This window comes from Cucurbita maxima, unplaced genomic scaffold (genome assembly GCF_002738345.1).
Source record: "Cucurbita maxima cultivar Rimu unplaced genomic scaffold, Cmax_1.0 Cma_Scf00010, whole genome shotgun sequence".
In the NCBI taxonomy this organism is placed as follows: domain Eukaryota; kingdom Viridiplantae; phylum Streptophyta; class Magnoliopsida; order Cucurbitales; family Cucurbitaceae; genus Cucurbita; species Cucurbita maxima.
The window spans coordinates 4,718,244-4,745,010 of record NW_019272026.1 but is presented as its reverse complement, the minus strand read 5'-3'; the positions used below and the strand labels follow the sequence as shown (position 1 = coordinate 4,745,010).

Here is a 26,767-nt window from a genome sequence, read left to right as displayed (position 1 = left end):
TTTTTTTTTTTTTTTTTTTGTAGGAAATTATTGGAGTATTCAACAAGAGTTGTACGATCAGTTACTCGGCCTATAGAAACATATTTCCTATATGGGCTCTTGGAGAGTATCGGTTAAAGGTTTTGAAACGTCAAGAATAGCGATACCTAAATATTTCTACTGCAAATGTTTTTATTGTAATATAAAGAAATAAAAATTGTAAATATTTTATAAGCACAAACATTAATATATTTCACGGACTTTATATTATATTTATTATTCATTAAATAATAATATTTTATATCTTAATTGAGTTACTATAAAAAAAATAATAATGGAATTATAGTGATAGAAAAGATGATGACTATGAAAGGGGTAACGACAAAAGTGAGACACGTGGCAGATGACTGGCACGAGTATTTATTAATCAAAGCAAAGAGGGAATCGGAGGTAGAGGGTGACGTGGCAGTTTGATCCATTGAAGGAGAAGAGAGGAGGTGGAGGTTTACGGGCGGGAATCAGGCGGCGCGTGGGGGAATAGGCGAACCGGAAGGCCGTGGACGGGGAAAGGAATTGGATTGGCGGCGACTTTTTAGTCGGGAATGGAAAGTTGGAATTTGAAGCGTTTGACCAAATGGTGCATGAAAACAAGAACCTCCAGCCTTGCGTACTCTTTGCCGGGACACATTCTCGGCCCTCCGCCGAACGGAACGTACGTGTATGGCGCCGGACCGCTCCCTTCGAACCTAGTTGGATCGAATTTGAATGGATCGTCGAAATACTTGTCTGCAGCTCCAATATAACTGCAATTAAAATAGATTTGTATGATATTATCCACTTTGATCATAAGTTCTCGTAGTTTAATTACTTACGAGAGGATATGTGAAATTACCTTCCAGCCCTGGGGATATAGAAGCCATTAAACGTAAAGTCGGTGAGGGCAACCCTAAAAGCGCCTTGAACGGGAGGGTGGAGCCGAAGAACTTCACAAGCAACATTCCATGAATACGTCATCTTCTGAAGATCTTCCCACGTCAGCAAAGAGCCTGCTTCCTTTGATTTTGCAATCTCCATTTGCTCTAATTATTTCCCACCGTTATTAAAACATTTTTATCTAAATTAATTAAGCATTTTTTTAAGACAAAATTACCATGATAGACATGTTCGTAGACGTGAGGAAGAGAAGCCAAGTACTTGACGATGAAAGTGCAGGTACAGACGCCGGTGTCGTGGCCGCCGACGAGAAGTCCGAGAATTTTGGAATCCATGTCTTCTTCATGGATGAATTGGCTGCTGCTGTTGGAGGTCGATAGCATGTGGGAAAGAATGTCCTGTGTCGGCGAGGCCTTCCCCGCCGCCAGATCTAGTTTCCGCTGCTTTATGATCGCCGACAGCTCATTCCTGACGAACTCCGACGCCTTTATGGCTTTCCTGTACATCGTTCCGGGAAAGTCTATGGGCACTGATATGATCCCCGACGCTATCTCTTCAAACCTCTTGAAGATCCTTTCCACCTCGTTTGGATCCTCCACGCTCACGCTCATGAACAGCGGATATGCGAGATAGAATGTGTAGCTGTATTCGAATCATGCCCTTATTTTAGTCATGTCAATAGAATCTTAAAATGTTGAACAAATAAGTCTTTAATTTAGTCATGTCAATAGAATTCTCAAAGGTCAAATAAATAAGTTTTTAATTTAGTCATGTTAATAGAATCTTCAAATATCGAACAAAGAAGTTGTGATTCTTAAAGGTGTAGTCAAGAGTAACTCGAGCGTCAATCAAATGGTAAAATTTGTTCGAGGGCTCTAGAGGAGTAGTCGAGTCTCAATTAAGGGGAGAGACTGTTCGAGGGTTTCATAGGCCTAAGGGGAGGCTTTATGATGTACTTTGTTCGAGAGAAGGATTAATCCTCAAATATCGAATAAAGAAGTTATGGGTCTCGAATGTGTTAGTTAAAAGTGACTCAAGTGTCGAATAAAGCGTGTACTTTGTTTGAGGGCTCTAGACAAGGAGTGGAGGTTGTTTGAGGGCTCCACATGCCTTAGGGAAGGCTCTATGATGTACTTTGTTCTCAAATGTCGAACAAAGAAGTTGTGTGTCTCGAAGGTGTAGTCAAAAGTGACTCGAGTGTCGAACAAATGATATAGTTTGTTTGAGGGCTAGAGAAGGGGTGAAAGTTGCTCGAGGGCTCCATAAGTCTAGGGGAGACTCTATGATGTAATTTGTCTGAGAGAAGGATTGTTGGGAGATGCGTCCCACATCCGCTAATTAAGGTTTAATCATGTGTTTATAAGTAAAGAATACATCATATATACAAGACATTTTGGATAAACTAAAAGTAAAGTCAAGAGAGAGACATACTCCTTGATAGCTGGAGCGACGACAACGACTTCATTCTTAGTGCTGTTGAGCAATCGCGTCCATGACTCCGATATATCACCGAAGCGCATCGGGCTTCATGAACTAAGGGAGAAAACTCTTAATCCTCCTCGCTTCTTCACTAGAACTATACTTAACGGTCGACGGAAAAACTTTATCAGCAGACGGCGGCCACCACGGCGTCACCAGTTTCTGCTCGTTCGAGAACAGAAGCTTATTCCCCGCCGCCAAGCAGAAGGCGGCCGTCGGTTTCCCAATGACGGAAGTAGTGAAAACATCCGTCTTGTACTTGGCCGCCCGACCAAAAATGAAATTCTCCGGCTGCCCTTTCTTCTCGTAGGAAGCCATTTCAAGAGTCTCTCCGATGATCGGATACCAGAAGCTGCCCGGTGGAATGTTCGGGTAGGCGAATTGAGCTCTGTGGCGGTAGAACAGGATGAACAGGGCAAGAGAGAGAAACGAAGCTAAGATTATGAAGAGAGAGAAACACAGATTCTCCATTTTCTTCTGCTTCTTACGCTGTAAATATAATTTTAATAGACTATGTTATAAATATTTAATGCACATGAAATTATAATTATTTTATAAAAATAAAATATACAAAAGGAAAATGGAGACATGTTTTTCATGTTCCAAAAATAGAGAGAACTGACCTAGAACATGTGAAAAACATGTCTTCTTATTTCTTATGTTACCCATCATTCACCACCATTTCTTGTTTTTTTTTTTTTTTAATAAATATTATTATAGTTAAAATATTGATAAAAATATTTTTTTAAAAAAAGGTATAAAGGGTATTTTTAAAATCAATATGAAAGTTTAAAAGAATTTTAAAAAAAAGTAAAACATTTTCATGTTTTTTTTAGTTTTTAAGGGTAATTATTGAAAATTTTGAAGGCATAAAATTAAAAAATATATATATTTTTAATAATTTAGCTCAATTTTTATTTAATAAAAGTAATGTTTAATTTTATATAACCACAATAATAATAATAATAATAATATAAATAATTAAATAAATAAATTTAGCGTCTCCGCCCGTGAGATTTTTTTCACCCTCCTTTGCTCCCCCAACCACGAACGGGGAAAAGGCCAATTATTTTCTTTGTGGGCCGAGATAGGATTGGGCCTATATCTATGGGCCCAAAACTACTGACTTAAGTGAGTCGAGGTAGGCCCGTAATGGCGGACTTATTGGGCTTTTCCAGTTGGACCAACATCGGCTTGCCATCTTTCATCTGCTTGACTGTATCATCTACGTGGATTTACAGTCTCGTCCCTGCTGCGACGGCGGCTGCAACTTCAAATACAGTGTCCGCTCAGGCAGGGCGAACGATGGTTATGATACCACAGCCGAGGGCTGGACTTTCGGTTTGGATTTAAGGATTCTGATTGAGAATCGAGCTCAGCAAAAGGACTATCTTCACTATAACCACACTGATCGCTGCAGAAATGGGAGATGGACTGCCAGGTTTTTCTTTCGTACATTTTCATTATATATTGCTTTATTGATTCTAGGTTTTAATCTCTTGTATGAGCGTCGTACTTGTTTGTTTTTGTTTTTGTTTCTGTTTTTCAATCTGAATCTGACAAGGTAGTCAATCAAGCTGTTGTTATGCTATCACCTGGCGAAGCTACCAATTCATGCATGGAAGTCCGTGGCAAGAAGTGCTTGATTCTTACTTTCATGCTGTTAATGGAAGATTCTCACTGTCCTCGTTGTTTGGAACTGAGGCGAGTCTCCAATATCAATATTTTCTGTAAACTTCGTTCCTCTTTCTCTATAGTTCTTCCTTCTCTTGAAATGGAAGCAATGGAATCGTGAGCTAGGTCTCCCTTTCTCTCCTTTGCGAGCACATGGATGCCTCTCTCTTGTAGTGCTAAAGATCAATATTTATATATCTTAAGCTGCTTTCGTCACAATATTGTAGTTGGATAGTTTTTCGCCATCTCTCGACGTTGATATCTATGATTGCTTTCTTTTGCTTCATGCAATGCAATCCCAAGAAAAGTTGAAAACAATTTTGAATCCTTTTCCTGCATCCTAAAATTGTAGGGAAAATAGCAAGAATAATGTATTTGTTTGTTGTAGGACTTCCTATATCCTGAAGGAATCGTATTTCTTTTTGTGCTGGTTCTTTCGTTCTTAAAATAATGGCTGCCATCTAAGACTGGCGATTGCTATAACTGTGTATGTTCCAAGTTTTTCTTCAATTCTCAGATCTGGATATGGTTTTTAATATGATCCTTGCTATCAATTGTTGCATTTGATTTGTTGATCACGTTCATGTTCTTTAAATAATGTTGTTTTAATTTCATTGGTTGATTACAACAAGGAGAAATGGGAAGGAAAATTTTGTACTTTGTTATCTTGTAAAAAACTAGAAGATATCGTTGATTTCTTTTTAGTTATTGTATACAGTTCTTCATCTACAGATAGGTCATGATCATTAATGATGCCGAAACTCCATTGATTTACTACATAGCAGAGTTAAACAGAGTTTCAGTTAAAGATGGGACTGGGAGGTGGGCTAGGGCAACATTTAAGATTGTTCTTTCCTTCCATGAGGTTTCTTTTTATGGGTGGCAAAAGCAGCCAGGCTTGAATACTGTTCAGGGGTAAGCTTATTTTAGGAAATTTACAATATGCAAGTACTATCGTATGAAATTGGGAGCTTTGAAACTGAATGATTGTTAAGAACTTGTAATTTTGAGAAAACGTTTGAGAAGTTAGTTCTAGAGATACAATTGAAAATCATATGGCCTCCATACAAAGTGAAACTTTCGTCTTGAGGACAATGTCCAAATTAAGTCGATCAACCTTGTTAATCTAACCTTTCTGGTACTGTATCTTCTCTTCCATTATGTGGTTTAAAGTAATATTTTAATATCTTTAGATGTATAAACAGTTTGATTTCAATCTAGAGACAGAAAACGCTGCTTTTATATTGGAAGGTTATGTTTACTTGTATCCTTTGGCAGCTTGGTATAAAGATCTCTAGGGAAGTTTGTAGATGAGAAGAAAGCTCAGCTGCTGAAAGATAGATGCTTACCAACAGTAGGATGTGCTGTGGGTTGCTTGCTGGGCGCACTGACAAAGGGGTGACGACACGGTTTATTCTGTATGTTGGCTTCTTAATCTCTGTTGACATGAATTTTTGCTTGGATATTGAATTTCATTACTCTTCCTTGATTTTCTTAGATTCAATCTCAGCTTAAAAATGAACTCATATGTTAGAATAAATTTTATCTTATATATTATTTATTGACATCTTTAATAGTTGTGATGAATAGACATCATATCCGTTTTCTGAAATCCACTTTTGTTGTGCTTCACTAAATCACTCAAATAGTCAAATAGTTGACTTTGTCCCGACTGCTCTATGCCCAAAGTGTTGGAAGGGTATGTCAAATAACTTGTGAGAATGATGAGGACCTTGTGTCGCCTGATAAGCCTCAAACGTTTAGTGTAAGGAGGGCCAACCAACTACTTAGGAAACGAGAAGGAAGGTTATTGTCGTACAAGATGTTTGCACGTGACACCAAAGCATCATGAAATGAGTGAGAATCATGAATTTTACCAATTATTGCCCCTTTTTTGGAAGTTATTCTAGCTTCTAGTTTAAGTATCATAATTCTTTTTCTTTTTGGTTTAATTCTATTTATTACTTTCTTCACATAAAGACATTTCTTCTTATTCTGTTTTTGTTTTAATTCTATTGAGCCAATATGAAGTTTATGTTGCATTATAGGAATTATTGTAAGAGAGGTTGGAGTTTTGATTCAAACTATATTCAGCCAATTAGTGTACTATTGACAGGACCAAGGAGTAGGAAGATGTGTTTATGTGTGTTGAGCTGTTTGATTGCTAATTGCTTCTTACTGAAGGTATCGTCTCCGGGGTTGCCTATGCTGAAGACTATATTTACCGAACGTAAAATTGGTCTAATTAGATTTGGGTAATCTGTTCTCCAACTGCTTAAAATGGAGGGTTAAGATCTTATACATCTGCAAGGGAATCTCCCTTCCGTTTGAGCAAATGGTGATACATCCATTAGGCCGTAAATGGCTCTTTCACGTTTACATGACACTAATTATTATATCTTCTGTGGAATCCTTGTCCTTCAGCAGTTCAGCCAATTATAATGGAACGTAATGTAAGGATGACCTTGCAGATGGTACCGGTGCTTGTTGCGACAGCAATTAGAGAGGCAGTTGCTGGTATTAGATGAAAGTGTCCCACATTGGTTAAGTTAGGTAATGGTCATGGGTTTATAATCTAAGAATATACTCTCCATTGGCATGAGGCCTTTTGGGAAGCCCAAAGCAAAGCCACGAGAGCTTATGTTCAAAGTGGACAATATCATACCATTGTGGAGAGTCGTGTTCTTCGTCTATAATGGTATCAGAGCCATGCCCTAAACTTAGCCGTGCCAATAGATTGGCAAATCCTCGAATGTCGAACAAAGGACTCCAAAAAGAAAAAAGGAGTCAAGCCTCCTCGAAGGCAGTAAAAAATGACTAAGACTCCAAAGGAGTCCGAGGGGAGGGGGTACTTTGTTCGAGGGGAGGTGTTGTTAGATGAAAGTGTGGGAATGGTCATGGGTTTATAATCTAAGAATATACTCTCCATTGGCATGGGGCCTTTTGTGAAGCCCAAAGCAAAGCCATGAGAGCTTATGCTCAAAGTGGACAATATCATACTATTGTGAAGAGTCATGTTCGTCTAACAGCTGGTGCTTGAGAGGATGCGTTAATACGGCTGATGGGTGCCACATGTCGACGTGCCACTGTACCTCCGGCGCCTCCCGATGGCCTCAGTCTTGTTGATGTAGGTAGGTTATACTGAATTTGATTCACAAAATTGCTTCACTTTAAATGACTGATTTTTTCCTTTTCCCGATCAAAGTTGCATGGGTTACTACCAACCCTTTTTGATTGGCGGTGTTATTATTACCAAATTTCTACAACCTTAGAGTTAATGATTGAATTGTGTTAAGAGATATGTCTACTCGGGTTGTGAAAGTTGGTATGCATTTTATCACATATCACTCCAGGTGTTTGTATTTGTCTCAGGCTGGAGGCTAGTTTTTGGTTAGATCAACTGTTTCAGAGGGATGGGCTAGAGATTCAAGCCTCTAGCGTTTCAGGGAAGTTACTCATACTTAATCCATTTGAGCTATATTCAAATCTTGTTTCCATCTATTTGATTGAGGAAGTAAACTATCTGACTAATTTACTTCATATCCAATTCCCAACTGGAGAGCACAAATGAATTGTTTAGCGAAGCTGTTTTAATGGTACAACTCTATGCCTTCACTGCTATAATCTATGCATGTGTGCTTACTTTACTGCTGTCTAGGATTATACTTTTCTTTTTGAAGTAGTACTCATGAGTTTAGAGATTTCCACCCAGGAGAGAATTACCATTCATGAATCGAACTTCCTAAGCATTGTTGAGCCAAAGGAAACACAATAATTTCCCATTCTACGTTCAAAACCTATTCTATTTATCGAAAAGCCCCAGCTCCACTGTATCTTCATCTTCAACCTCACATCCTTCTGCTAGAATTAGCAGGCGAGTTGTATCGTCTTCTCATGAGGTATCTGCTGTTGCTTTATAAGCCTTTTTAACTCAAGCTCCAACTCACATGGTAAAATTGAGTTCATCAGATAACCCTCTTGAAGATCTAATATCAGATTCACTGGCGTATGAAGAATAGAAATCTTCATCCCCATCTTTTTCTTTCAACTCCTCAATCTTCTCCACAACCTCTCTCAAATCCAGCCTCTTTTCAAAGTCGCTCTCGCAACATGCTAATGCAATCCTCAGAAGCTTCATCATTTCACCCTCGCTGCTCTTGGTTGGCCCCATGTTCTTATCAAATACTTGGCTATTCCATTCTGTCGCAGTAATGGATTTGACCCAACTTGCCAAATCTTCCTCGTCCCCACCCTTGCCCTGATGCAGAAAGTTGGCTACGAGTTTCCCTGTTAGAATCTCTAGGATCAACAGCCCAAAGCTCCACACATCTGTTTTCTTTGTGATGCGACCTTGTTGGTTGTACTCCGGGGATCTGTAGGCCACCATTAGATCTTGGGCGTGCTCTTGGTTGATAACTGGGATCAGGCCATAGTCCGAAAGAAGGGGCTCATAGTTGGCATTGAGAAGCACATTTGAGGACTTGAGATGGCCGTGTGGGGTTATGAGACTTGGAAGCTCACTGTAGAGATAGCGAAGACCCTTTGCAATGCCCTTGATGATCTTCAACCTTGCAGACCAATCGAGGGCTGGTTGACCCTCGGCTTTTTGCCCTAAAAGACACAGACAAGAGAATCCAATTGAGCCAAAATTTAAAGTATTTTCTGTTGACTACAAAACTCTTGAGTTAAACTAACAGGTTAAGGTATATTTAACGCTCCCCTCACTCGCGAACTTCATACAAGTTCAAACACTAAACCTTCTTCTACTCTAACATCATGTTAAGTTGATGATTTATGGTATTTCTAATCTTTTGTGCACATTCTTAACATGTTCCTTCACTTGTGTTCTATTGGAACTTAACTAGAAGACCTTTTGTTTTGATATTATGAGAAAGTACCAATAAACTCGAAAGAATAAGTTGATACATTTAATCTTTTTATAAATATTTTTAACCAATTTTAGTAAGGTATAAGAAGAAGAAAAGGGGAATGTACCATGAAGTTGAATAACCAAGCTACCCTTCTCAACAAAGTTTGTTATGAGAAGCTTTTCTTCCTTTTTGTAGAAGTAGGCTACGAGAGGAAGCAAGTTGGGGTGTTTCAATCTTCCAATTCTCTTCATATGTTCTTGGAATTCATCTTTATCCACATTGTTCATTTGCTTAAACCTCTTTACAACTACCACAGGTCCGCCGGTCATGGCTGCCTTGTAAGAAGAACCGAAGCACCCACTTCCTAGGATCTGTGCAGAGGCTTTAAGCAAGTCTGATAAATCAAACTTCTCCAAGTCCTCTCTTACAAATGATAACTTAGCACCCTCGGCCACCCGTCTCCCCGATCCATGACTGGAGGCACGGTCCGGTGACTTTGCCCCAACTCCTGGATCTAACGCTCTAGCACCTGGAGATTTGACGTTGGCTGGAACCTCTTCACAAGAAGATGATTGGTTCCGACGGCTAAGGATTACTATTCCTGCACCGATGGCAAGCAAAGCTTGTGTCAGAGCTATTGAAACCATGATGATGCTCGCGATTGATGGCATATTTGCGGTATTGCACGGTTTATTAAGTGGCGGTCCACATAAGCCTTCAATGCCTGCATATAGGAGAATTAGGTTCTTAGAAAAATAATACATTAAGGAAATGGACAGATGTGTTCATATTGGAAAGTGCATGAAGTTGTTTGATTATATCTGCGATTTAGAAGTGGTGGTATAAATGATTTGTGAAAAGTGGAGAGATGATGAACACCTGAAAAGGAGGATGGATCCATGTGGGAGAGGGCTTGTGGGATTGGGCCATGAAGTTGATCGTTATGGGAGATATTAAAGGACTTGAATGCCTTCTGCTGGAAATTAGGAATTTGGGCAGAAAACTTGTTTCCTTCCAGCCTCAACTCCAATAAGCGAGGCAACTCGACCAAGGACCAAGGAATCTGACCCTCAAACTGGTTGTGTGCCAAATGAACCTTCTTCAAAGACATCATGTTGGAAAACGAATCCCCAGGAATGTTGCCTGATAATTGGTTTCCAGACAAAAACAGAGATTTCAATGCCCCAACTCTCTTGACATCTGGCAAAGAGCCCTCAAAATGATTGTTCTTAAGGCTAATAATCCTTAAAAAGGGGACCCCTTCGAGGGACTCCATGTCAATGCTGCCCTTCAGCCCCATGTTCTCGAGCTTCAATCCCCAAACATGGCCCTTGTGGCAAATAATACCCACCCAATTCGCCTTGTTCTCGGAGCAAGGGGAGGACTCCAGGCCCCAATCACCCAACGCATCATTGCTTATTTCAAGAGAGCTTTTGAACTTGAGGAGCGCTTCTGCATCCGTGTGAGCGCCCCAACACACAATCAGCTCCAATGAGATCACAATGAGAATGACGGAGGGGATGGTGGCCGGCGGCAGAGATGGGCAGGCCATAAGCCTATAATTTAATGGAAATGCACGCAGCGGCGGCAGCGTGCACGCCCTGGAATAAAAAACGGTGGTTTGGCAATTGTGGAGAAGGTTGTGTTGGTGGGGATGGGGTTGAAGAAAGAATGCAATTTTGATGGGGCATTGAAAGAAAAGAGGGTAACAAAAGGGTTGGAGAAGGACGCAGGGAGGGAGGAAGAAGAGGGCTAAGAATAGAATATAATTCTATTAAGGCTACGAGAATATTGTGAATACAGAAAACAAAATGCTTATGGCTGGCTCCTAACTTGACCGAGTCTTTCATTCGCTCCTTTTCTTCTAATACCTCTACGAACTTTAAAATTATTTAATGGGTGTTGGAACTTTAAATTTTGTGTTTGTGTTTGTGTTTGTGTTTGATAAGTCTTTAATGTTTCAGTTGTATGTCTTATATCGTAGGACAATAGCATTTTCATCATTTTTTTTTAATTACAAATTTATTATAAATATAATTAAATTTTACACAAAATGAACTCGAAATTGGAAGTTCAATAATCTTATATAATATAAAATCAAAAGAAATTTATTATATATTTTTGTTAAGTTCAATGATGTATATGACACCCACTTTAAAATTTTATTGAACTTGTACTCCAAAATTTCTCCATTCGAGTCTTTTGTTTCTTTCTCGCTTCCTTTGATATTGAATGTTAAGTGGTAGACATCAATTTTTCCCTTTGCTGCATTTTGTTTGTCGAACAATTACAATAGTGGAAAAATAAATTATATATCTTTGAAATGGTTAATTAGATCCACCGAGCTAAATAGATATTAGCCTCACCCTTCTACCGTTGGAGCACAACCATAGAGTGGATGAGATTTTTAAGAAAATACTTTTTACAAACCATTAAAATTTACTAAATGCATATATAGTATGAATAATTAATTCTATCACAACAATTTTGGAACAATTTTTATTTTTATTTTTACTTTCGTATAAAAACGCTGAATATTTTTAAGAAAATAACGAGTGCTTCTTGGGATATACCATTCTTGCTGATGACCCATGTCATTCTCTCTTGAAATTGTTTCGTCTCGAAGGGAGCAAAAAGAGATGGGGTGAGGCCACTCATGTCATTTCACCCACAAAATATGCTACAAATCTTTTACCTAAAAAGTACCTTTCCCCTAAAATATTATACTTTTTTTGGGCACTTCCTATGGCTCATCTCAAATAAAGGAACTTTATCATAAATAAAAATTGTTAAAATAAGATTTGAGAATCAACTTCTAAATGTCCCATCTAAATTTGTATGCTTTCAATAAATCTTTTCTAATTAATTTTAAAAATGGTCTATAATAATATTCTCTTTATAAATTATGAAAAATATTTTTTTAATGAAAATTATTGTTTAGCTAATTTCGATTAAAATTAACTTTAAGATTTACTATTAGTTTCATATTTATTCAATGTATAAAGACTAAAATTGAATAATTAAAAGCTAAACGGAAATGGAATCCAGATAAGAAATTATCAAATAGTATTTTTAAGCTATAAAAATGGTGGAATTTTGGTCGCTTCATACCAGGAGTAGATCGTAGTGTAAACATGACTTCTGCAGCACTATTTTCCTCCATAAACCTTGTAAGTTCTTGCTGTCTCTCCATAATTGTTATTGATTGGAATCTGTAAAACTATGCAAAGCTCTGAAGCTGTTATATTAATAAAACTTGCCATTTTGAGTGCAGCAGATGAACCATTTTGGGTTTGCCAGTAACTGCAGCTTTAGCCCACAAAGAAGAAAATCATGTTTCAGTGTTCCTCAGGTCCATGCAATCCCTTTTTTTTTTTTTTTTTTTTTTTTTTTTTTTTTTTTTTTCTTTCTTTCTGATCCTTGTCATATCAAAGATAATGATGGATGCTACCTAACTTCAATGCTAAATGTAGGAAAATTTCCTAATAAAACAGACATTGTACTAATAGAAATCTACAAAGAGTAAGGACATATGCTTTGAATTGATTTTAGAATTCTAAAAATCAATTTGGTCACTCACTCGTACATATGCCTTTAACCTTTCAAAATCAATTTTGATGGCATAAAAATCACTTTGAAAAGAATTAATCTCCTATTAAATGGGTTTTGAATGATTAAAGACACGGGTAAGAGTGGGTTTGAATGTAACAGAAGAAGAGTGGTTTTGAATGTGACAGAAGTCACCCTCAAACTAGTCCTATTCAGCCTGCCTTTCATATCTAAACGTGAAAGATCTATCTGATGAAAAAAGGGCGCTATATGTCATCTGACATGGCGTGAAATTATGCTTTTCAAAAGTGAAAGTGAAGGATGTGCTTATGTTGACTCTTCAATTTTTATGGCAGGAAACAAGCATCGAGCCAGAGAACAATCAAGACAAAACAAGCAAAAAACAAAGTAATAAGGAAACACTTACAGATTCTCCAAGCTCCCCTCCACTGATCAATGCATTGAAAGCTTCAGCTGAGCGAAACGCAGCTCGTTTTCACTTCCCGGGGCATAACGGAGGGCGAGCGGCACCATCATCATTGACTCAGCTTATTGGTCTTAAACCATTTATGCATGATTTAACTCAAATTCCTGAGCTGGACAATTTTTTTCATCCAAAGGGCCCAGTTTTAGAAGCAATGCAGGAAGCAGCAAAGCTTTTTGGAGCATCGGAGACATGGTTCCTAGTTGGAGGAACCACATGTGGAATTCAAGCTGCGATTATGGCAACTTGTTCCCCAGGAGAACATATAATTCTTCCAAGAAATTCCCATTTGTCAGTCGTATCTGCTTTAGTGTTTTCTGGTGCAATACCTAGATACATCATGCCGGAGTATGATTCCAATTGGGACATTGCTGGTGGAGTAACTCCATCACAGGTGAGTGAGGAACAATGCTTTTCAACTTACTAATACAAACATGTCATATAGCGTGTAAACTTTCTCAATGGAATAATGCTTAGTAGTATAGTACAATACCATTTCACGAATCTAAATTGTTCTACCCTATTATGTTTGGACTGAGTTTCTAAGTGTTTTGGAATGACTTTTTAAGTCCTTAAAAACATTTTTTTTGTACTTGAAAATGAATTCTTAAGCACTTAAAAGTCATTCCAAGTAGATCTAAATTTCCCTGGATTAGTGCAAAGAAAATCATAAATGAGCACAACATCCTAAGCTTTTTAACAGTGTAATGTTGATTCTTAGATCAACTGAGGAAGATTTTCCCACAAATTAAACCCTTGTATCTTTTTAAGCTGATGAATATCCTGCTAATATAAAACTTTCTCATTCCACAGATAGATAGGGCAATCAAGGAGTCAAAGACGGAGGGTCAAAAAGTATCTGCTGTCTTTGTTACTTCACCTACTTATCATGGAATCGGCAGTAACCTGAATGAGATTTCTCAAATATGTCATTCTCATGGAATTCCTTTGATTGTGGATGAGGCTCATGGGGCACACTTTGGGTTTGAACCTCAACTACCTCATTCAGCACTCAAGCAAGGGGCTGATTTGGTTGCTCAATCCACCCACAAAGTTCTCTGCTCTCTTACTCAGTCATCAATGTTGCACATGTCAGGGATTATTGTAGACAGAGAAAGAGTTTGTAGATGTTTGGAAGCAGTTCAAAGCACTAGCCCCAGTTATCTACTTTTAGCATCGTTAGATGCTGCCAGAGCTCAACTAAGTGATAATCAAAACAAAATTTTCACCAAAGCAATAGCTTTAGCCAATCAAGCAAAAAAATGTATAAAGAAAATTTCAGGTATATCTATCCTAGAATTTCCCATCTTCTCTAACTTCCCTGCAATTGATCCATTGAGACTCACTGTTGGTTTCCAGCAACTTGGCCTGTCTGGCTATGAAGCAGACAAAATGCTATACAAAAATCATGACATCGTTTGTGAACTTTTTGGGACCCAATCTATTACTTACGCCATTAACCTTGGAACATGTGAAGGCGATATTCGAAGGCTTGTATCAGGCATTGAGGATGTAAGTTCTTTTGCATCCATTCTAGAAATTGAAGGAAGCAACAAACTTAGTGTTTCTACTCCCTTTCTGGATATCAAAATCAGCTTGAATCCTAGAGATGCATTTTTTGCCAAAAAAAGGAGGGTGAAGATTAAAGAGTGTGTGGGAAAGGTGTCTGGGGAGGTATTAAGTCCATACCCCCCAGCAATACCAGTAATATTCCCAGGTGAGGTTATATCTAAGGAAGCTTTGGAATATCTGATGCTTCTAAAAAGCAAAGGTGCCTCTATAAGTGGTGCATCTGATCCCCAACTAACATCACTACTTGTATGCGATGTGTAGGAGAAAGTGCAAAATGGCTTATGAAATCAATATTTCGTTTAACTCCTGATGGTTGGAGTAGTCTGTAGCAGGAATAATATAAATTTGCATCGTTTTTTAGTATCTGTATTGCAAGGAAGTATGGTATGAGGGTATCAGTTGTTGATATCCGAGTGGGCGGGAATGAATCATTATCTGTAATGGACAATGCATTGGAGATCATTTAGGACATTTGGTCACATGACATGGCGTGTGGGCTTTCATCTTTTTCACCTTGAAGGTCAATCGGATTGCAGATCTATTGTTTATGTTATCATTGATAACAATCATCCTATAATTTATGTTTTATCTCATCTACCATGTTCTTTTGTCCTTAACCCTTGTTCCCCCTTTTGCTTTCATCTCACAAGTGACATGGACTTGTCTTGATTGCAAGATGAAAGCCAAGATCCTCAAGACCAAAAAAACCTTCCATCTTACAACTGAGAGGCTTTAACCTCAGTTGAAGATGATGGAAACCTTCCATCGTATAAGTTAATTGGTTTGTTTTGAAATAAAAATTATAATCCAAGGGAAAGGAGGAGCAACTAATCTTGAATTTTAAAAATTGTATAAAAAGAAGTTAAGATCTTGAAATTTCCTCTTTAGCCCCCATAAATTTTCGAAATTGAAAAATAGTACACACAAAAAAGTTAGAAGGTAAAATTTTGCAAATTCCCTGTGAAAATTTTGGTTTCATCCTATACCTTAAGAACTTACTACGATGTCAAGTAATGGTTTATAGATATTATTTCTTTTTCAAATTTAAAAATTAAATATTAAAAGCTAAAGGATCCAATATTAATATTCTAAATCATGCTTTTTAAATATCGGTAACAAATTCAGAAATTGGATGTCTATTTAAGTTCAAAATGTGTTAGATATAATACATTTATAAATCATGAAACCAGCCATATTTGCCCACTAAATACTTGGTTTTATATAAATTATTATCAATCAACTTATGAACATGTTTTATGTTAAAAGATTTGTATAATTATTATTTTACAATATCATATACTTTATAACATATTATATTATAGACATTTTAGTTTAACAAAAATAAATTGAGTTTATAACATGAAAGATTATACTTATAAAAAAAATTATCTTTCTTAATATAAACCTTCATTTTAAAAGTTCAAATTAAAAATTAAAAAAAAAAAAAAAAAAAAAAAAAAAAAAAAAAAAAAAAAAAAAAAAAACATGACAATGTTGTTTTCTAAGTTTACACAATTTCGATCGCAAACATATGGCACATGTGGGGAATCCAAAAAAATAAATAAGAATCTGGAATGTCTAGCAAACTAGCCTACAACAGTCAAAAGTGTCTTTGCCACTAATACTACCCGCCACCCTTTGCTCACTCTCCATGAAATCTGTCTATTGCAATTGTACAGCTCTAGGGCCCATAAGTTAAATATGAGTCGGGTTCTGCAGAGCAGACAAATTTTGGATTTGCCCATAATCGGAGCTTGAGGCCACAGAGAAGAAAACCATATTTCAAAGTTCATCAGGTTAATGCAGTCCTTTGTTTGGCTTCCCTAAGAAGGCTTCGGAATCAAGATATATATGGTTTTTTCTTTTTTCCTTTTCATTTCATTCTGTTTCATTCTTATTCAAAGTAGAAAAAAAGCCGAGAGAAAAGCAATCACAAGAATTGAATCTCTTCTCATTGAAATGTGATCAGTTTAATCAGTTCGTAAACTGTTCATGTTATAGAACTCTGAACAACTCAAATCAGATCAATAATCTGGCTCAAAAATTACCTAGGGCAGGGGAAGTGAAAAGGAAAAAGGTCGAAACAGGCAAAAGTCACACCAAAATTAACAAATGAAGCTCTACTCTTCGATTAAGAGATCAAAATGAATTCTAAGATTTCTACTTACAGTTTTTACTGGAAAGAAGCGCGGATCCATGAGCTAGTCCAGTTTCGTTTGGAAGTAATCGACTCTCTAACTCTGTCGACGATTGGGGGAAGAAACTTTCGGAGAGAAACAGAAGAATATTATCGCAGTGAAGAGAACCCGCGGGAAATACCAAGTCAATCAAAACTGCGCCAATGAGAATAGGAAGTAATTTACTATTTTACCCCCAAACCAATGATCATCTCCAGGACAGAGTTGGAATTCGATTAATTTAATTTAAAAATAAATTTTCCTTTTCCTTATCGCTTCCGCCGGAGATAACTTGCGAACTGAGGTCTTGCTTGAAAGTTCAAGCAGAATCGCCATAGCCATCTGAGCTTCAGAATGAAATCGCGATTGATTCCTTAAGGAATCAATGGCGTTAGCGCTAGGTGTTTCGTGGAGATAATTCTTACAATGATGACTTCCTCACCTCTATCTTCCTCCATAAGCTTGGTAAGTTCTTGCTCTCCCTTCACTCCATGGATATTACATTTGCTCTGCATTTAACACGTATTTTCGAAACTCGAGGTCTGCTAATGAAACTTGGATTTGTTCGTTCAGCAGAATCATCATTTTCGGCTTGGCCACGATTGGAGTAGGAGGCCGCAGAGAAGAAAGTCCTGTTTTAGCATCCGTCAGGTCTGTGTCTTAGCATCTGAGTACTCTTTGTAATCTATTTTCTTTTTTAGTTGAGTACAACAAATGTGGGGTAGAAATTTGGAGGGGATGTTCAATGTTCATACTCGAAGGAGCCATAATTCATGTATGTAATAGAAAGGGTGAAAAGGGGAATTAAGGGAAGGTTAGTTAGAGGAAATGAGCTGCCTTTGTTATCGAATTGGCTGAGCGTGTATGGTGACATTGTCACTCTTTTCTGTACTGTTCTTCAAATAAAATTCCCTAGATACCTATCGGGATGGTATATCTAGATACCTATCTGTACGTTCCTCTTTGATCATGTTACAATCGCACTCTTGTGGAAGCGAGACAGTGATTGTGCCGCACTTGTTCTAACCAAGCGAACAAGTCGGCCGTGAAAAATTCAGATTTCGCGGACAACGTCGGCGTATGCTTGAGCCTCGAGTCATGTTTGCGGGAAATGTTTTAGAAAACGTGAGCTAGGAAATACATTTGAAAGAATTGAAAAAAACGTTATATGGCTATAAGCAAAAAAAAGAAACACCACGGTTTAAATAGCATATAACTCAGGTAGGAAGAAGTGAGAACTAGTCATATCCCCTATAGTATATTTTGGGGCATTTTAGCCCTAGCAGATGTAGACATGATTTTGGTGAACGGTCATACACCTCCGTATTAACACAAGATAAAATAGTAAAGGTCTATCTAAGGTGAAAGCATGTAAAAGGGGTTTGGAACGGGCACGCGGTCATGGATAACACGTCCTGGACAAGCATGACCGTGACATTGTGCTCACATTGGTGTATTGTATTCTTTGAGTTTATGTAATCAGTTTTTCCCCTTCTATTTTTATTCTATTCTAATTGGAAATGATGGTGGGTGCTCGAAACTTAAACCATGGTCCGTCTAGAAGTTATTTGATTTCTCTGATCCATGAGCTATGTTTCCAGCTGACTTCATGCTCAAAGTGGACATTTATTTATTGAGAATGTCTATTTTCAGCTGAAGCTCAATTTGATAGACTTATATCCCCTGGTAAAGTCAATTCATTGTTCTGAATGTGAAGGATCTATTTTAATCTGATATGAAACAAGAACTGGATGATAAAAGAGATATGTGGCGTCTCTGCCTAGATGTCAAATATGTTAACTCTTTGATTTCTGCAGGAAACAAGCATTGTTAAGCCAAAGAATAATCAGGACGGGCCAAGCAAAAAGCAAACCTCCACGAAAGCAATTGGAGAATCTCCAATATCCCAGGAAGGTAGCCGCACCCTTCCTCTGGTTAATGCATTGAAAGTTTCAGCTGAGAAAGATGCGGCTCGTTTTCACTTTCCTGGGCATAATGGAGGGAGAGCAGCCCCATCATCATTTACTCAGCTCATTGGTTTGAAACCATTTATGCATGATTTACCCGAGCTTCCAGAGTTGGACAACCTCTTTTGTCCAGAGGGTCCAATTTTAGAAGCACAGCAGCAAGCAGCTAAACTTTTTGGGGCATCAGAAACATGGTTCCTCGTTGGAGGAACCACATGTGGAATTCAGGCTGCAATTATGGCAACCTGTTCCCCAGGAGATCATATAATTCTTCCCAGGAATTCCCATATATCTGTCATATCAGCTTTGGTGATATCTGGTGCAATACCCAAATACATCATGCCCGAGTATGACTCCAATTGGGACATAGCTGGTGGGGTCACTCCATCACAGGCAAGTTCATAACATTGGTTTTCAACTCATGGATACACTCATGTCATGTAGGGTATAAATTTTTTCAATAGACTATTGCTTACTGCTAGTTATCTTAGCTTAGCAACACTACTCACAGTTTATAATCCTCAATAGTAGTTGTTAGGAATCACGACTCTCCACAATGGTATGATATTGTCCACTTTGAGCGTAAGCTCTCATGGCTTTGCTTTTGGGCTTCTCCAAAAGGTCTCGTACCAATGGAGATGTATTCCTTACTTATAAACCCATGATCATTTCCTAAATTAGTCAACGTGGGACTCCCTCCCAACAATCCTTAACCATATTAAATGCACGACAAGTTAAACTTTTTATATTTTTGTAACCAAACATTAAGATTTACTAAGGAAAACTTCCCTCAAATCTAAACCTTCAATCGTTATTAACTTGTTTAATGCATGTAATTTTAAAGAGGGAAATTTTTATTATTTCATAGGTGGATAGAGAGATCAAGGATTTGGAAATGGAAGGTCAAAAAGCATCTGCAGTTCTTGTTACTTCACCTACTTATCATGGCATCTGCAGTGACTTGAGGGAGATTTCCCAGATATGTCATGCTAAAGGAATTCCCCTCATTGTCGATGAGGCTCATGGGGCACACTTTGGGTTTCAACCTCAGCTGCCTCTTTCTGCACTCCAGCAAGGGGCTGATTTGGCTGTCCAATCCACCCACAAAGTTCTCTGCTCTCTTACTCAGTCATCAATGTTACACATGTCAGGTAATATTATAGACAGAGAAATGATATGTAGATGTTTACAAACACTTCAAAGCACCAGCCCTAGTTATCTGCTTTTAGCATCATTGGATGCTGCCAGAGCTCAGCTAAGTGATAATCCAGACAAGATTTTCAATAGAGCAATAGATCTAGCATATCAAGCGAAAAGAAAGATGAATAAGACTTCAGGTATCTCGATCCTCAAATTTCCCATGTTCTCCAACTTCCCTGCTATTGATCCATTAAGACTCACTATTGGTTTCCAACAACTTGGTTTGTCTGGCTATGAAGCAGATGAAACAATATACAAGAATCATAACATCGTTTGTGAACTTGTTGGGAACCAATCCATTACATTTGTCATTAATCTAGGAACATGTGAAGATGATATTGAAAGACTAGTGTCAGGTATTGATGATGTGAGCTCTTTTGCATCGATTCTGAGAATTGAAGGAAGAAGCAAATTCAGTGTTTCTGCACCCTTTCCTAATGTCAAAATCAACTTGAATCCTAGAGACGCATTCTTTTCAAAGAAAAGAAGAGAGAACATTAAAGAATGTGTGGGGAAGGTGTGTGGAGAGCTAGTATGCCCATACCCTCCAGGAATACCAGTAATGATACCAGGGGAGATTATATCTGAGGAAGTTCTGGATTATCTGTTACATTTAAAAAGCAAAGGTGCCTCTATAAGTGGTGCATCTGATCCCAAACTTTCTTCACTACTAGTATGCAATGTGTAGGAGTAAGTGCAAAATGGTTTATGAAGTCTCTGCTCGAACTGGTTCTCGATGAGTTCTCGATGGTTCGGGTAATTTATAGCGGAGGATAAATTTGCAGTGTTTCTGGACGAATACTGCAAACTCTTATTGATATTCTTATTGTGAGGACTGATGAAGGAAAATCTTCTGGGAATGAAGTCAGGCTCCTGCTGATATTTGTGGCTGTTCAAAATATGATTGGTGCATGCAATGCCAATCTTTTCACCTGGGAGTAACAGTCAAAAGACTGCAAACCTTACCTTTAGATGCTGTAAATTATTCAATTATTGTAAAGTTTGCCTTTCGTCCACCAAATTTTGGGCTCGAACTAGCTTGTCGAGAAAGAATGGTTTTACAGTTACATATTCATTAACTATGAACCTTGTTTAGCAGTATTATTCAGCCGTTTTGTTTGGCGTTTGCACATTCATCTTGATGATATACTAAAAATTAATTGAATTCCCGTGTAGTCCCAGTCAGATTTAGAAAACCAAAATAACTTGAATAGCTTAAAATTAAAAATAAATACATAAAAATATAAAAAAAAAGTTCGCCAACGGGTTAAGATATAATACCATCCTTTTAATATGAGCATAAACCAACTAATTAAGACAAAAACTATCATTTCAATCGAAAGTTTGAATAGACAAAAAAAGAAACTCAACACGAGCATAAGCCAACTGATTAAGACATACATCATCATTTTAATACAAGTATAGGCCAACTAGTTAAGACATGCTATCGAGAGATTAAAAGTTTGAATAAAAAAAAAAAAAAAAAAAAAAAAAGAAAAAAGAAAAAAGAAAAAAAAATCAAAATCAAATACATTTTCAAAGCTTTCGAGAGCCCAATAACTCTTCATCTTCGATCCAAATTGATGTTCTAAAAGTGCCTAAGATTGAAATTGCTTCCGCATGTGTTATATTAACACCATCAATGATGACGGTAGCAACTTTAGACTAATAGACATCTAGGGTCGTTACCATTGGTATCAGAGCTCTAGGTTATAGATTCGGTAGACTTGCCTACGAGATAGTCTTGGCACATTCCATGGTTTAAACATCGATGTCCTGTCACCGTCAAGTATGTCTTGTATAAGATAAGAAAAAGAAATGTNGAAAAAAAAAAAAAAAAAAAAAAAAACTCAACACGAGCATAGGCCAACTGGTTAAGACATACATCATCCTTTTAATACAAGCATAGACCAACTAGTTAAGACATAACTATCGAGAGATTAAAAGTTTGAATTAGACAAAAAAAAGCCCTAACATAAGCATAGGCCAACTAATTAAGACGTATCATTCTTTCAATACAAGCATAGACCAACTAATTAAAACATATCATTCTTTCAATACAAGCATAGACCAACTAATTAAAACATATACTATCAAGAAATTGAAAGTTTGAATTCAGACAAAAAAAAAATTCAACACGAGCATAGGCCAACTGGTTAAGACATATCATCCTTTCAATATGAGCATAGACCAACTAGAAGATCGATAGTTTGAATCAAACAACAACAACAACAACCAAAAAAAAAAACGATGAACCTTTTAGTAAGGAAATTCGCGTATAAGCTCAGCCACACAAGCACTAAAAGCTAAATGCACGAGGCTTTAAAGCCCTCTATCTCAGGTTACAGTTCCCAGAAATCTCAGGATACCATTTCTAAAGAACTGACTCAAAAAGATGACAGAAGCCTACCATTAACCAAATTAAACCATGAAAACTTATACCAAATTTCTGGGAACAGCATCAAGCCTCAAATACTGGGTTGACTCAGGCTTAAAACAAACTACTAGCAAAATAAGATGATTGTTTCATTTGCTACAGAAAATCAATGGCAACTGAAAGGAAAGCCAAAATAAACACAAATAGCATTCCACTCAAATTAACGACAGCCAATAAACCAACATTAGGAACACCCCACGTCCAGAGGAAATGTAGTGTACTAACAAAATTGTCCCCAATCTTTGAAGGAATGAAGAGAGCTGTACACGAGAGAGATTTTGAGTACAATATACAATATAACCCTAAACAACTCGAGAGAATAATTGGGCAGTAGAGGGCATTTATATGAGTTCATCACAATTCAGGGGATGGCAGAGGATAATCCCAATGAACAAAGACTAAAATTCTGGGTTAGAAACAAACTAACCCTGTTAAGTTATAGGAGGAACTACACAGAGAATAGTGTACATAAATGGAAAATGAAAACAGAACATAATCATAGGCTAGATAACACATGATACTAAGAACATGAATGCCTATCAGGGTGACTTCAGACATTGTATTTCATTATCACAATTTAAAGTAAACATTTAAATACTGGAACATAATGAAAGATAATATATTCGAGTCATACAATGGTGAGTATAAATCCTTGATCAATTACTATAAACTTGCGAGAGAAGGAAAGAAAAACAGCCACAACAAAATGGGCTTTTTGATATTACAGCCCTATTACTCCTGTATGATTCATCCATATCAGTCTTGAGGGATCAGATAGGGCAAATAAACCATAACACCATTCAATTATTTGAATAAACAGACAAAATTCGGAGAAGAGAAGTGCACCAAGATTCATACCGGTAAAGCGATAGCATAATCAGATATTTCAGAAGAAATTAAAATTGTTGCTCAAACTATTACATGTCTATTGTAGTTCAAGCATACCAAGCCTAAGCAGCTAAGTATTATACCCAAACCTATCTAAACTTCATGCGCTATCTAACCCCCAAAAAACATAAATCCAAGTCGTGAATCGACGAAAAGGCACCGATCCATCATAAAAAGATATAAATCCTGAAAACCAACTTTTAGAAAGCAATCAGATCAGACGGGGCTGAGAAGCTGGGAAAGCTGAGGCTTTGGCTCGGAGTTCATGCCGATGATGATGACCAGAGGAATAAAGCCATAGTGAGTGATGACCTTGGCTTTCTTTACTGCCCAAGTAGTCCACTCCTTGAAGGCTTGGGTTGTGGATTTATCCTCAGATGACTTCGATGAGCCCTTGGAGCTCTTGCCCTTGCTTCTAAGAGAAACCTTCGACGCCATTGCTGCGAGAATTCGATCTCTGCACAATGCTGGTACCTTCTGGTTCTTCTGGTTCTTATTTCGCGGGACCGTAGTCGTAGATCCTTTAAACCCTAAATACACCACACACGTGGACCGGCTTGCTTGTGGGTTATGACCGGCTATAGCCAGTTCAATGTTGCGCAAGCCTTCGAAAGTATTTGTTTTAAATTAGTCCTTTTAAATTAATTTTTATAAAAAAAATTTATAAAATAATAATAATTTCATGCCAAATACTATGCGAATATACAAAATTTATAGTAGATAATAGTAGAAAGACTCGTAAGTAATAAAAATTGAATTTTTTTAGCAATAAACTCGTAATAAGAATTAAGCTTATGCTTTTTTTTTTCTTTAAAAAAAAAAAAATTAAAATTGAGCCTTTGAAAGTATTAGAATTAAAATTAAACATCCCAAAATATATATTTTTTTAATTATAATCTTATACTAAACAAAATTACGAAGTCCAAATATTTATGTCATCCTAATCGAACATTTTTAAATAAAAATTATCGAATTAAAAGGGTATCCTAAATTATACATAATTTAAAACATGATAGCCATACAAAAGTTGGGCATTCACTATCTCACTGTGGTTTGAACGGTAACCTTTCCATAGTAAATGATCAATCAATACTTATGAGTAAACAATGTCTTCAATTTTCAAACTTGCTACTTGTGACAATCCAAACCCACTACTAGTAGATATTGTCTGCTTTGACTCGTATGTATCACCGTCAGCCTCTCTCACAATTTTATAACGCATCTGTTAGATACAGGTTTCTACACTCTTATCAGGAATATTTCATTCCCCTCTCCAACTGAGGTGGATCTCTCACTATTGGAAATTTACAGAACCAACCATCCATCCATCAATCGCTCTCGAAAACCTACCCATAACATGCTTAGCTTTGAAAACCTGTGTTCCTAGAATCAACAAGGAAAAGGCAACAATACCCAATTTTCTAAACAGGCTATAACTAACAATTTACCACCTATCATCTTGTAAACTATCGCATTCCCGAGGAATTTTCACAGCTGCTGATAATCCGAGCACCCATGTTAAGAAAAAAGAACAAAAAGAGTAAGAAAAATGGTCTATATTCATGGTAGACGAAAAATACTCAGCATTCACAAAATGTCATAAAATATAGTGTAAACTTGCATAGCATCACTTCTACAACTTAAAAGAAAGAAGCAATCTTGTCCCAGAATCCAAATTGGCAGGGATTAGTGTTCACATAGATAAGAAAGGTTTTATTACTGCAAGAAATTATTGGAGTGCCTGGTGCGGTGCTCAAAAGAACTTCCGGTAAGGTCTGCCTGCATCCTCATCTTGCATATGCTGTCATCATAATGTTATAAACCAAGCTATATTTTAGAAGAAAGCTTGATAAAGAGTGCACCACATCTCAACAGGCAATTGGCGACTCAATAATGAGAAGGAAAACTTACATAAATGGAGAAAAACAAACAAAAACTGCGTGCAAATTTTAATGGAAAAGAAACAAACATGAGAAAGATCAAAGATGAACACAGCTACGAGATAGGAGTCAGACCACCCAATATCTCAGAAGCAAACACATGGGGATGGAGCCTGAGAATTGAACCTCACTCCGAAGAATTTGTGTTAGCAAAACCATATGAAATTTTTTAAATCATTTCTACTTTTTCAAATCAGTCATTTCTTATAATTTCTTGATTTCAAACTCTTGAGAAGAAATTTATTTCATCTCAACAAGTGGACGAACAACAGGGATCAGCCTTCCTGTCACCCTTTCTTTGCACACTCTCTTTAGGTGATGGAAGTCATTCTTATTAACATACAAATATTGAAGATTTAGAACAGCAAGTAGCAATGACGATCCAAAAGAACAAGTACCAAACAGTAAATTGAAAAGCAAACTAAATTCTATCCTTACAGAAAGGAAAGGATTGCCGCGAGATGCTCGAAGTTAGTACCAATGCTCACACAAAAGGAAATTAAAAACTTGTATTCTCCAATCCGGTACTAAAATCATAACTAGAAGTTAAAGAAAACATGTGAATTCCAGGTCCTATAAATAAACGAATCACACCGAAATAAATTGGCCAATTGGAAAATCGACACAGCCAGTCCAGGAAAATAGTACCAAATTCTTCATCACTTCAAAACAATTTAGTAGAAAGGAAATCCAGAATCGAAAACAGGTAAAAAAAAACAAATGGAAACCCTAAAAAGAACAATTTCAACCCGGATTGAAACACACGCCGTGGATGTGCGTCAACGGATCACGAAACGAAACGATCGAATATAAATCAAACCACATACTAATGCAAGAAAAAGATCGCAAAAGAGAAAAGAGAGAAATGATATTACAAATTCCCTGACGATGCCCTTGTAAACAAGGAGGGGAACGGCGATGCCGAAAAGACCGACAAGAGCAAAGTTCCGGCGAGTCCAGCGGAAGTTATGCTCAAGATTTTCTCTAGCAGAACTCCAGTCCTCGATAAATCTGTTCTTGTGAGCTTCCATTCCTCCGCCCATTGTCGCTCTCTCCAAATTTCTCCTCTTCTCTGCTCGCAAACTCGCTCGCTCTCTGCGCAGTTCTCCCTCGTCTGTTTCCTCCTTAGCCCTGTGGTTCGGCCGGTCGATAAATTTTCACCCTTCACAAATATTTTTTTTTTTTTAAATGTATTTTTTTCTTTTATAATGACTAAATTATTTTACTTTTATTTAATTTCATAATTATTTTTTATTATATATTAACCAGATAATTTTTTATAGTCTTAATTAGAATATAAATAAATAAATAAATATTTCATTTTGTTGTGTGTCTTCCCCTCCTCTCAATGAGTTGACTATATCCCAAGCCAACACAAAGTGAACAATACAGTATAGTATGGCGCTGGAGAGAAACAGGTTGAAGGAACTCAACAAAATAACCCCGACACACCCCTAAGCTAGACACTTTACAACCCTCTTTTGCCAAAAGAGCAAATCAATAGCAACTTAGAAGATCGACAGGGATTAAAAAGCTCAATCTATCTTAAGTATATAGAACCGAGTTAGGCAGACCCTTAAATAATTGGGTTAATTATGAATACAACTAGCCAGTAAA

General features: G+C 37.2%; 6 protein-coding genes, 2 long non-coding RNA genes and 1 pseudogene across 14 annotated transcripts in view; 5 read left to right on the top strand and 4 right to left on the bottom strand.

Moving 5' to 3' along the window:
* LOC111484794 (probable oxidosqualene cyclase) overlaps positions 1-230 on the top strand; it is a 7,715-nt gene extending 7,485 nt beyond the window's left edge. Inside the window, exon 17 of the mRNA XM_023131395.1 lies at positions 24-230. Within this exon, the coding sequence (XP_022987163.1) occupies positions 24-140 (117 nt within the window). The 3' untranslated portion in view covers positions 141-230. The remainder of the gene's footprint in view (positions 1-23) is intronic.
* Positions 231-309: 79 nt separating this feature from the next.
* LOC111484799 lies at positions 310-2,862 on the bottom strand (annotated as a pseudogene).
* A 746-nt stretch (positions 2,863-3,608) lies between these two features.
* On the top strand, positions 3,609-6,584 carry LOC111484800. Of its 4 annotated transcripts, none has more exons than XR_002718581.1 (4): positions 3,609-3,832; positions 4,798-4,980; positions 5,344-6,249; positions 6,537-6,584. It is a non-coding gene; the product is annotated as an uncharacterized LOC111484800 (long non-coding RNA). The 4 variants fall into 4 exon arrangements; XR_002718582.1 differs by having other exon boundaries at positions 3,613-3,832; positions 5,344-5,483; positions 6,114-6,578; XR_002718580.1 differs by having other exon boundaries at positions 3,612-3,832; positions 4,784-4,980; positions 5,344-6,578.
* Positions 6,585-7,008: 424 nt separating this feature from the next.
* On the top strand, positions 7,009-9,500 carry LOC111484801. 2 transcript variants are annotated; one of them, XR_002718584.1, is made up of 3 exons: positions 7,009-7,196; positions 7,438-7,661; positions 9,253-9,500. It is a non-coding gene; the product is annotated as an uncharacterized LOC111484801 (long non-coding RNA). The 2 variants fall into 2 exon arrangements; XR_002718583.1 differs by lacking the exon at positions 9,253-9,500 and having other exon boundaries at positions 7,438-7,689.
* Positions 7,761-10,588, bottom strand: LOC111484795 (pollen receptor-like kinase 1). Its single transcript, XM_023131396.1, has 3 exons — positions 9,816-10,588; positions 9,061-9,660; positions 7,761-8,676 (listed from the first exon to the last, which is right to left on the bottom strand). The coding sequence occupies exons 1-3, from the start codon at positions 10,486-10,488 to the stop codon at positions 8,009-8,011; spliced, it is 1,941 nt and encodes a 646-aa protein (XP_022987164.1). The 5' UTR covers positions 10,489-10,588; the 3' UTR covers positions 7,761-8,008.
* A 1,358-nt stretch (positions 10,589-11,946) lies between these two features.
* On the top strand, positions 11,947-15,076 carry LOC111484798 (arginine decarboxylase-like). The gene is made up of 4 exons (XM_023131400.1): positions 11,947-12,106; positions 12,211-12,288; positions 12,842-13,363; positions 13,783-15,076. Exons 1-4 carry the CDS (start codon positions 12,071-12,073, stop codon positions 14,800-14,802), a joined length of 1,656 nt encoding a protein of 551 aa, XP_022987168.1. The 5' UTR covers positions 11,947-12,070; the 3' UTR covers positions 14,803-15,076.
* Positions 15,077-17,009: 1,933 nt separating this feature from the next.
* Positions 17,010-20,993, top strand: LOC111484796 (arginine decarboxylase-like). Of its 3 annotated transcripts, none has more exons than XM_023131398.1 (4): positions 17,010-17,183; positions 17,295-17,369; positions 18,536-19,078; positions 19,554-20,993. In XM_023131398.1, the coding sequence occupies exons 1-4, from the start codon at positions 17,145-17,147 to the stop codon at positions 20,571-20,573; spliced, it is 1,677 nt and encodes a 558-aa protein (XP_022987166.1). In that variant the 5' UTR covers positions 17,010-17,144; the 3' UTR covers positions 20,574-20,993. The 3 variants fall into 3 exon arrangements, with proteins under 3 accessions (XP_022987166.1, XP_022987165.1, XP_022987167.1); XM_023131397.1 differs by having other exon boundaries at positions 17,292-17,369; XM_023131399.1 differs by lacking the exons at positions 17,010-17,183; positions 17,295-17,369 and adding an exon at positions 18,397-18,404.
* A 2,158-nt stretch (positions 20,994-23,151) lies between these two features.
* Positions 23,152-23,736, bottom strand: LOC111485747 (mitochondrial import receptor subunit TOM7-1-like). Its single transcript, XM_023132768.1, has one exon. The coding sequence runs from the start codon at positions 23,646-23,648 to the stop codon at positions 23,427-23,429; it is 222 nt and encodes a 73-aa protein (XP_022988536.1). The 5' UTR covers positions 23,649-23,736; the 3' UTR covers positions 23,152-23,426.
* Positions 23,737-24,751: 1,015 nt separating this feature from the next.
* Positions 24,752-26,324, bottom strand: LOC111485748. Its single transcript, XM_023132769.1, has 2 exons — positions 26,026-26,324; positions 24,752-25,011 (listed from the first exon to the last, which is right to left on the bottom strand). Exons 1-2 carry the CDS (start codon positions 26,191-26,193, stop codon positions 24,964-24,966), a joined length of 216 nt encoding a protein of 71 aa, XP_022988537.1. The 5' UTR covers positions 26,194-26,324; the 3' UTR covers positions 24,752-24,963.
* Between the last annotated feature and the right edge of the window lie 443 nt (positions 26,325-26,767).

What these genes read in the sequence shown, in the direction of transcription:
- LOC111484795 (XM_023131396.1), bottom strand. Translation starts at nt 10,488, where the DNA reads ATGGCCTGCCCATCTCTGCCGCCGGCCACCATCCCCTCCGTCATTCTC. An exon ending in GGATCCATCCTCCTTTTCAG is followed by an intron (nt 9,661 to 9,815) that starts GTGTTCATCATC and finishes TCCTATATGCAG; the next exon opens with GCATTGAAGGCTTATGTGGA. An exon ending in CTTGGTTATTCAACTTCATG is followed by an intron (nt 8,677 to 9,060) that starts GTACATTCCCCT and finishes TGTGTCTTTTAG; the next exon opens with GGCAAAAAGCCGAGGGTCAA.
- LOC111484798 (XM_023131400.1), top strand. Translation starts at nt 12,071, where the DNA reads ATGACTTCTGCAGCACTATTTTCCTCCATAAACCTT. An exon ending in TATTTTCCTCCATAAACCTT is followed by an intron (nt 12,107 to 12,210) that starts GTAAGTTCTTGC and finishes TTTTGAGTGCAG; the next exon opens with CAGATGAACCATTTTGGGTT. An exon ending in CATGTTTCAGTGTTCCTCAG is followed by an intron (nt 12,289 to 12,841) that starts GTCCATGCAATC and finishes TTTTTATGGCAG; the next exon opens with GAAACAAGCATCGAGCCAGA.
- LOC111484796 (XM_023131397.1), top strand. Translation starts at nt 17,145, where the DNA reads ATGATGACTTCCTCACCTCTATCTTCCTCCATAAGCTTG. An exon ending in TATCTTCCTCCATAAGCTTG is followed by an intron (nt 17,184 to 17,291) that starts GTAAGTTCTTGC and finishes TTGTTCGTTCAG; the next exon opens with CAGAATCATCATTTTCGGCT. An exon ending in GTGGGGTCACTCCATCACAG is followed by an intron (nt 19,079 to 19,553) that starts GCAAGTTCATAA and finishes ATTATTTCATAG; the next exon opens with GTGGATAGAGAGATCAAGGA.
- LOC111485747 (XM_023132768.1), bottom strand. Translation starts at nt 23,648, where the DNA reads ATGGCGTCGAAGGTTTCTCTTAGAAGCAAGGGCAAGAGCTCCAAGGGC.
- LOC111485748 (XM_023132769.1), bottom strand. Translation starts at nt 26,193, where the DNA reads ATGGGCGGAGGAATGGAAGCTCACAAGAACAGATTTATCGAGGACTGG. An exon ending in AGGGCATCGTCAGGGAATTT is followed by an intron (nt 25,012 to 26,025) that starts GTAATATCATTT and finishes TTATGATGACAG; the next exon opens with CATATGCAAGATGAGGATGC.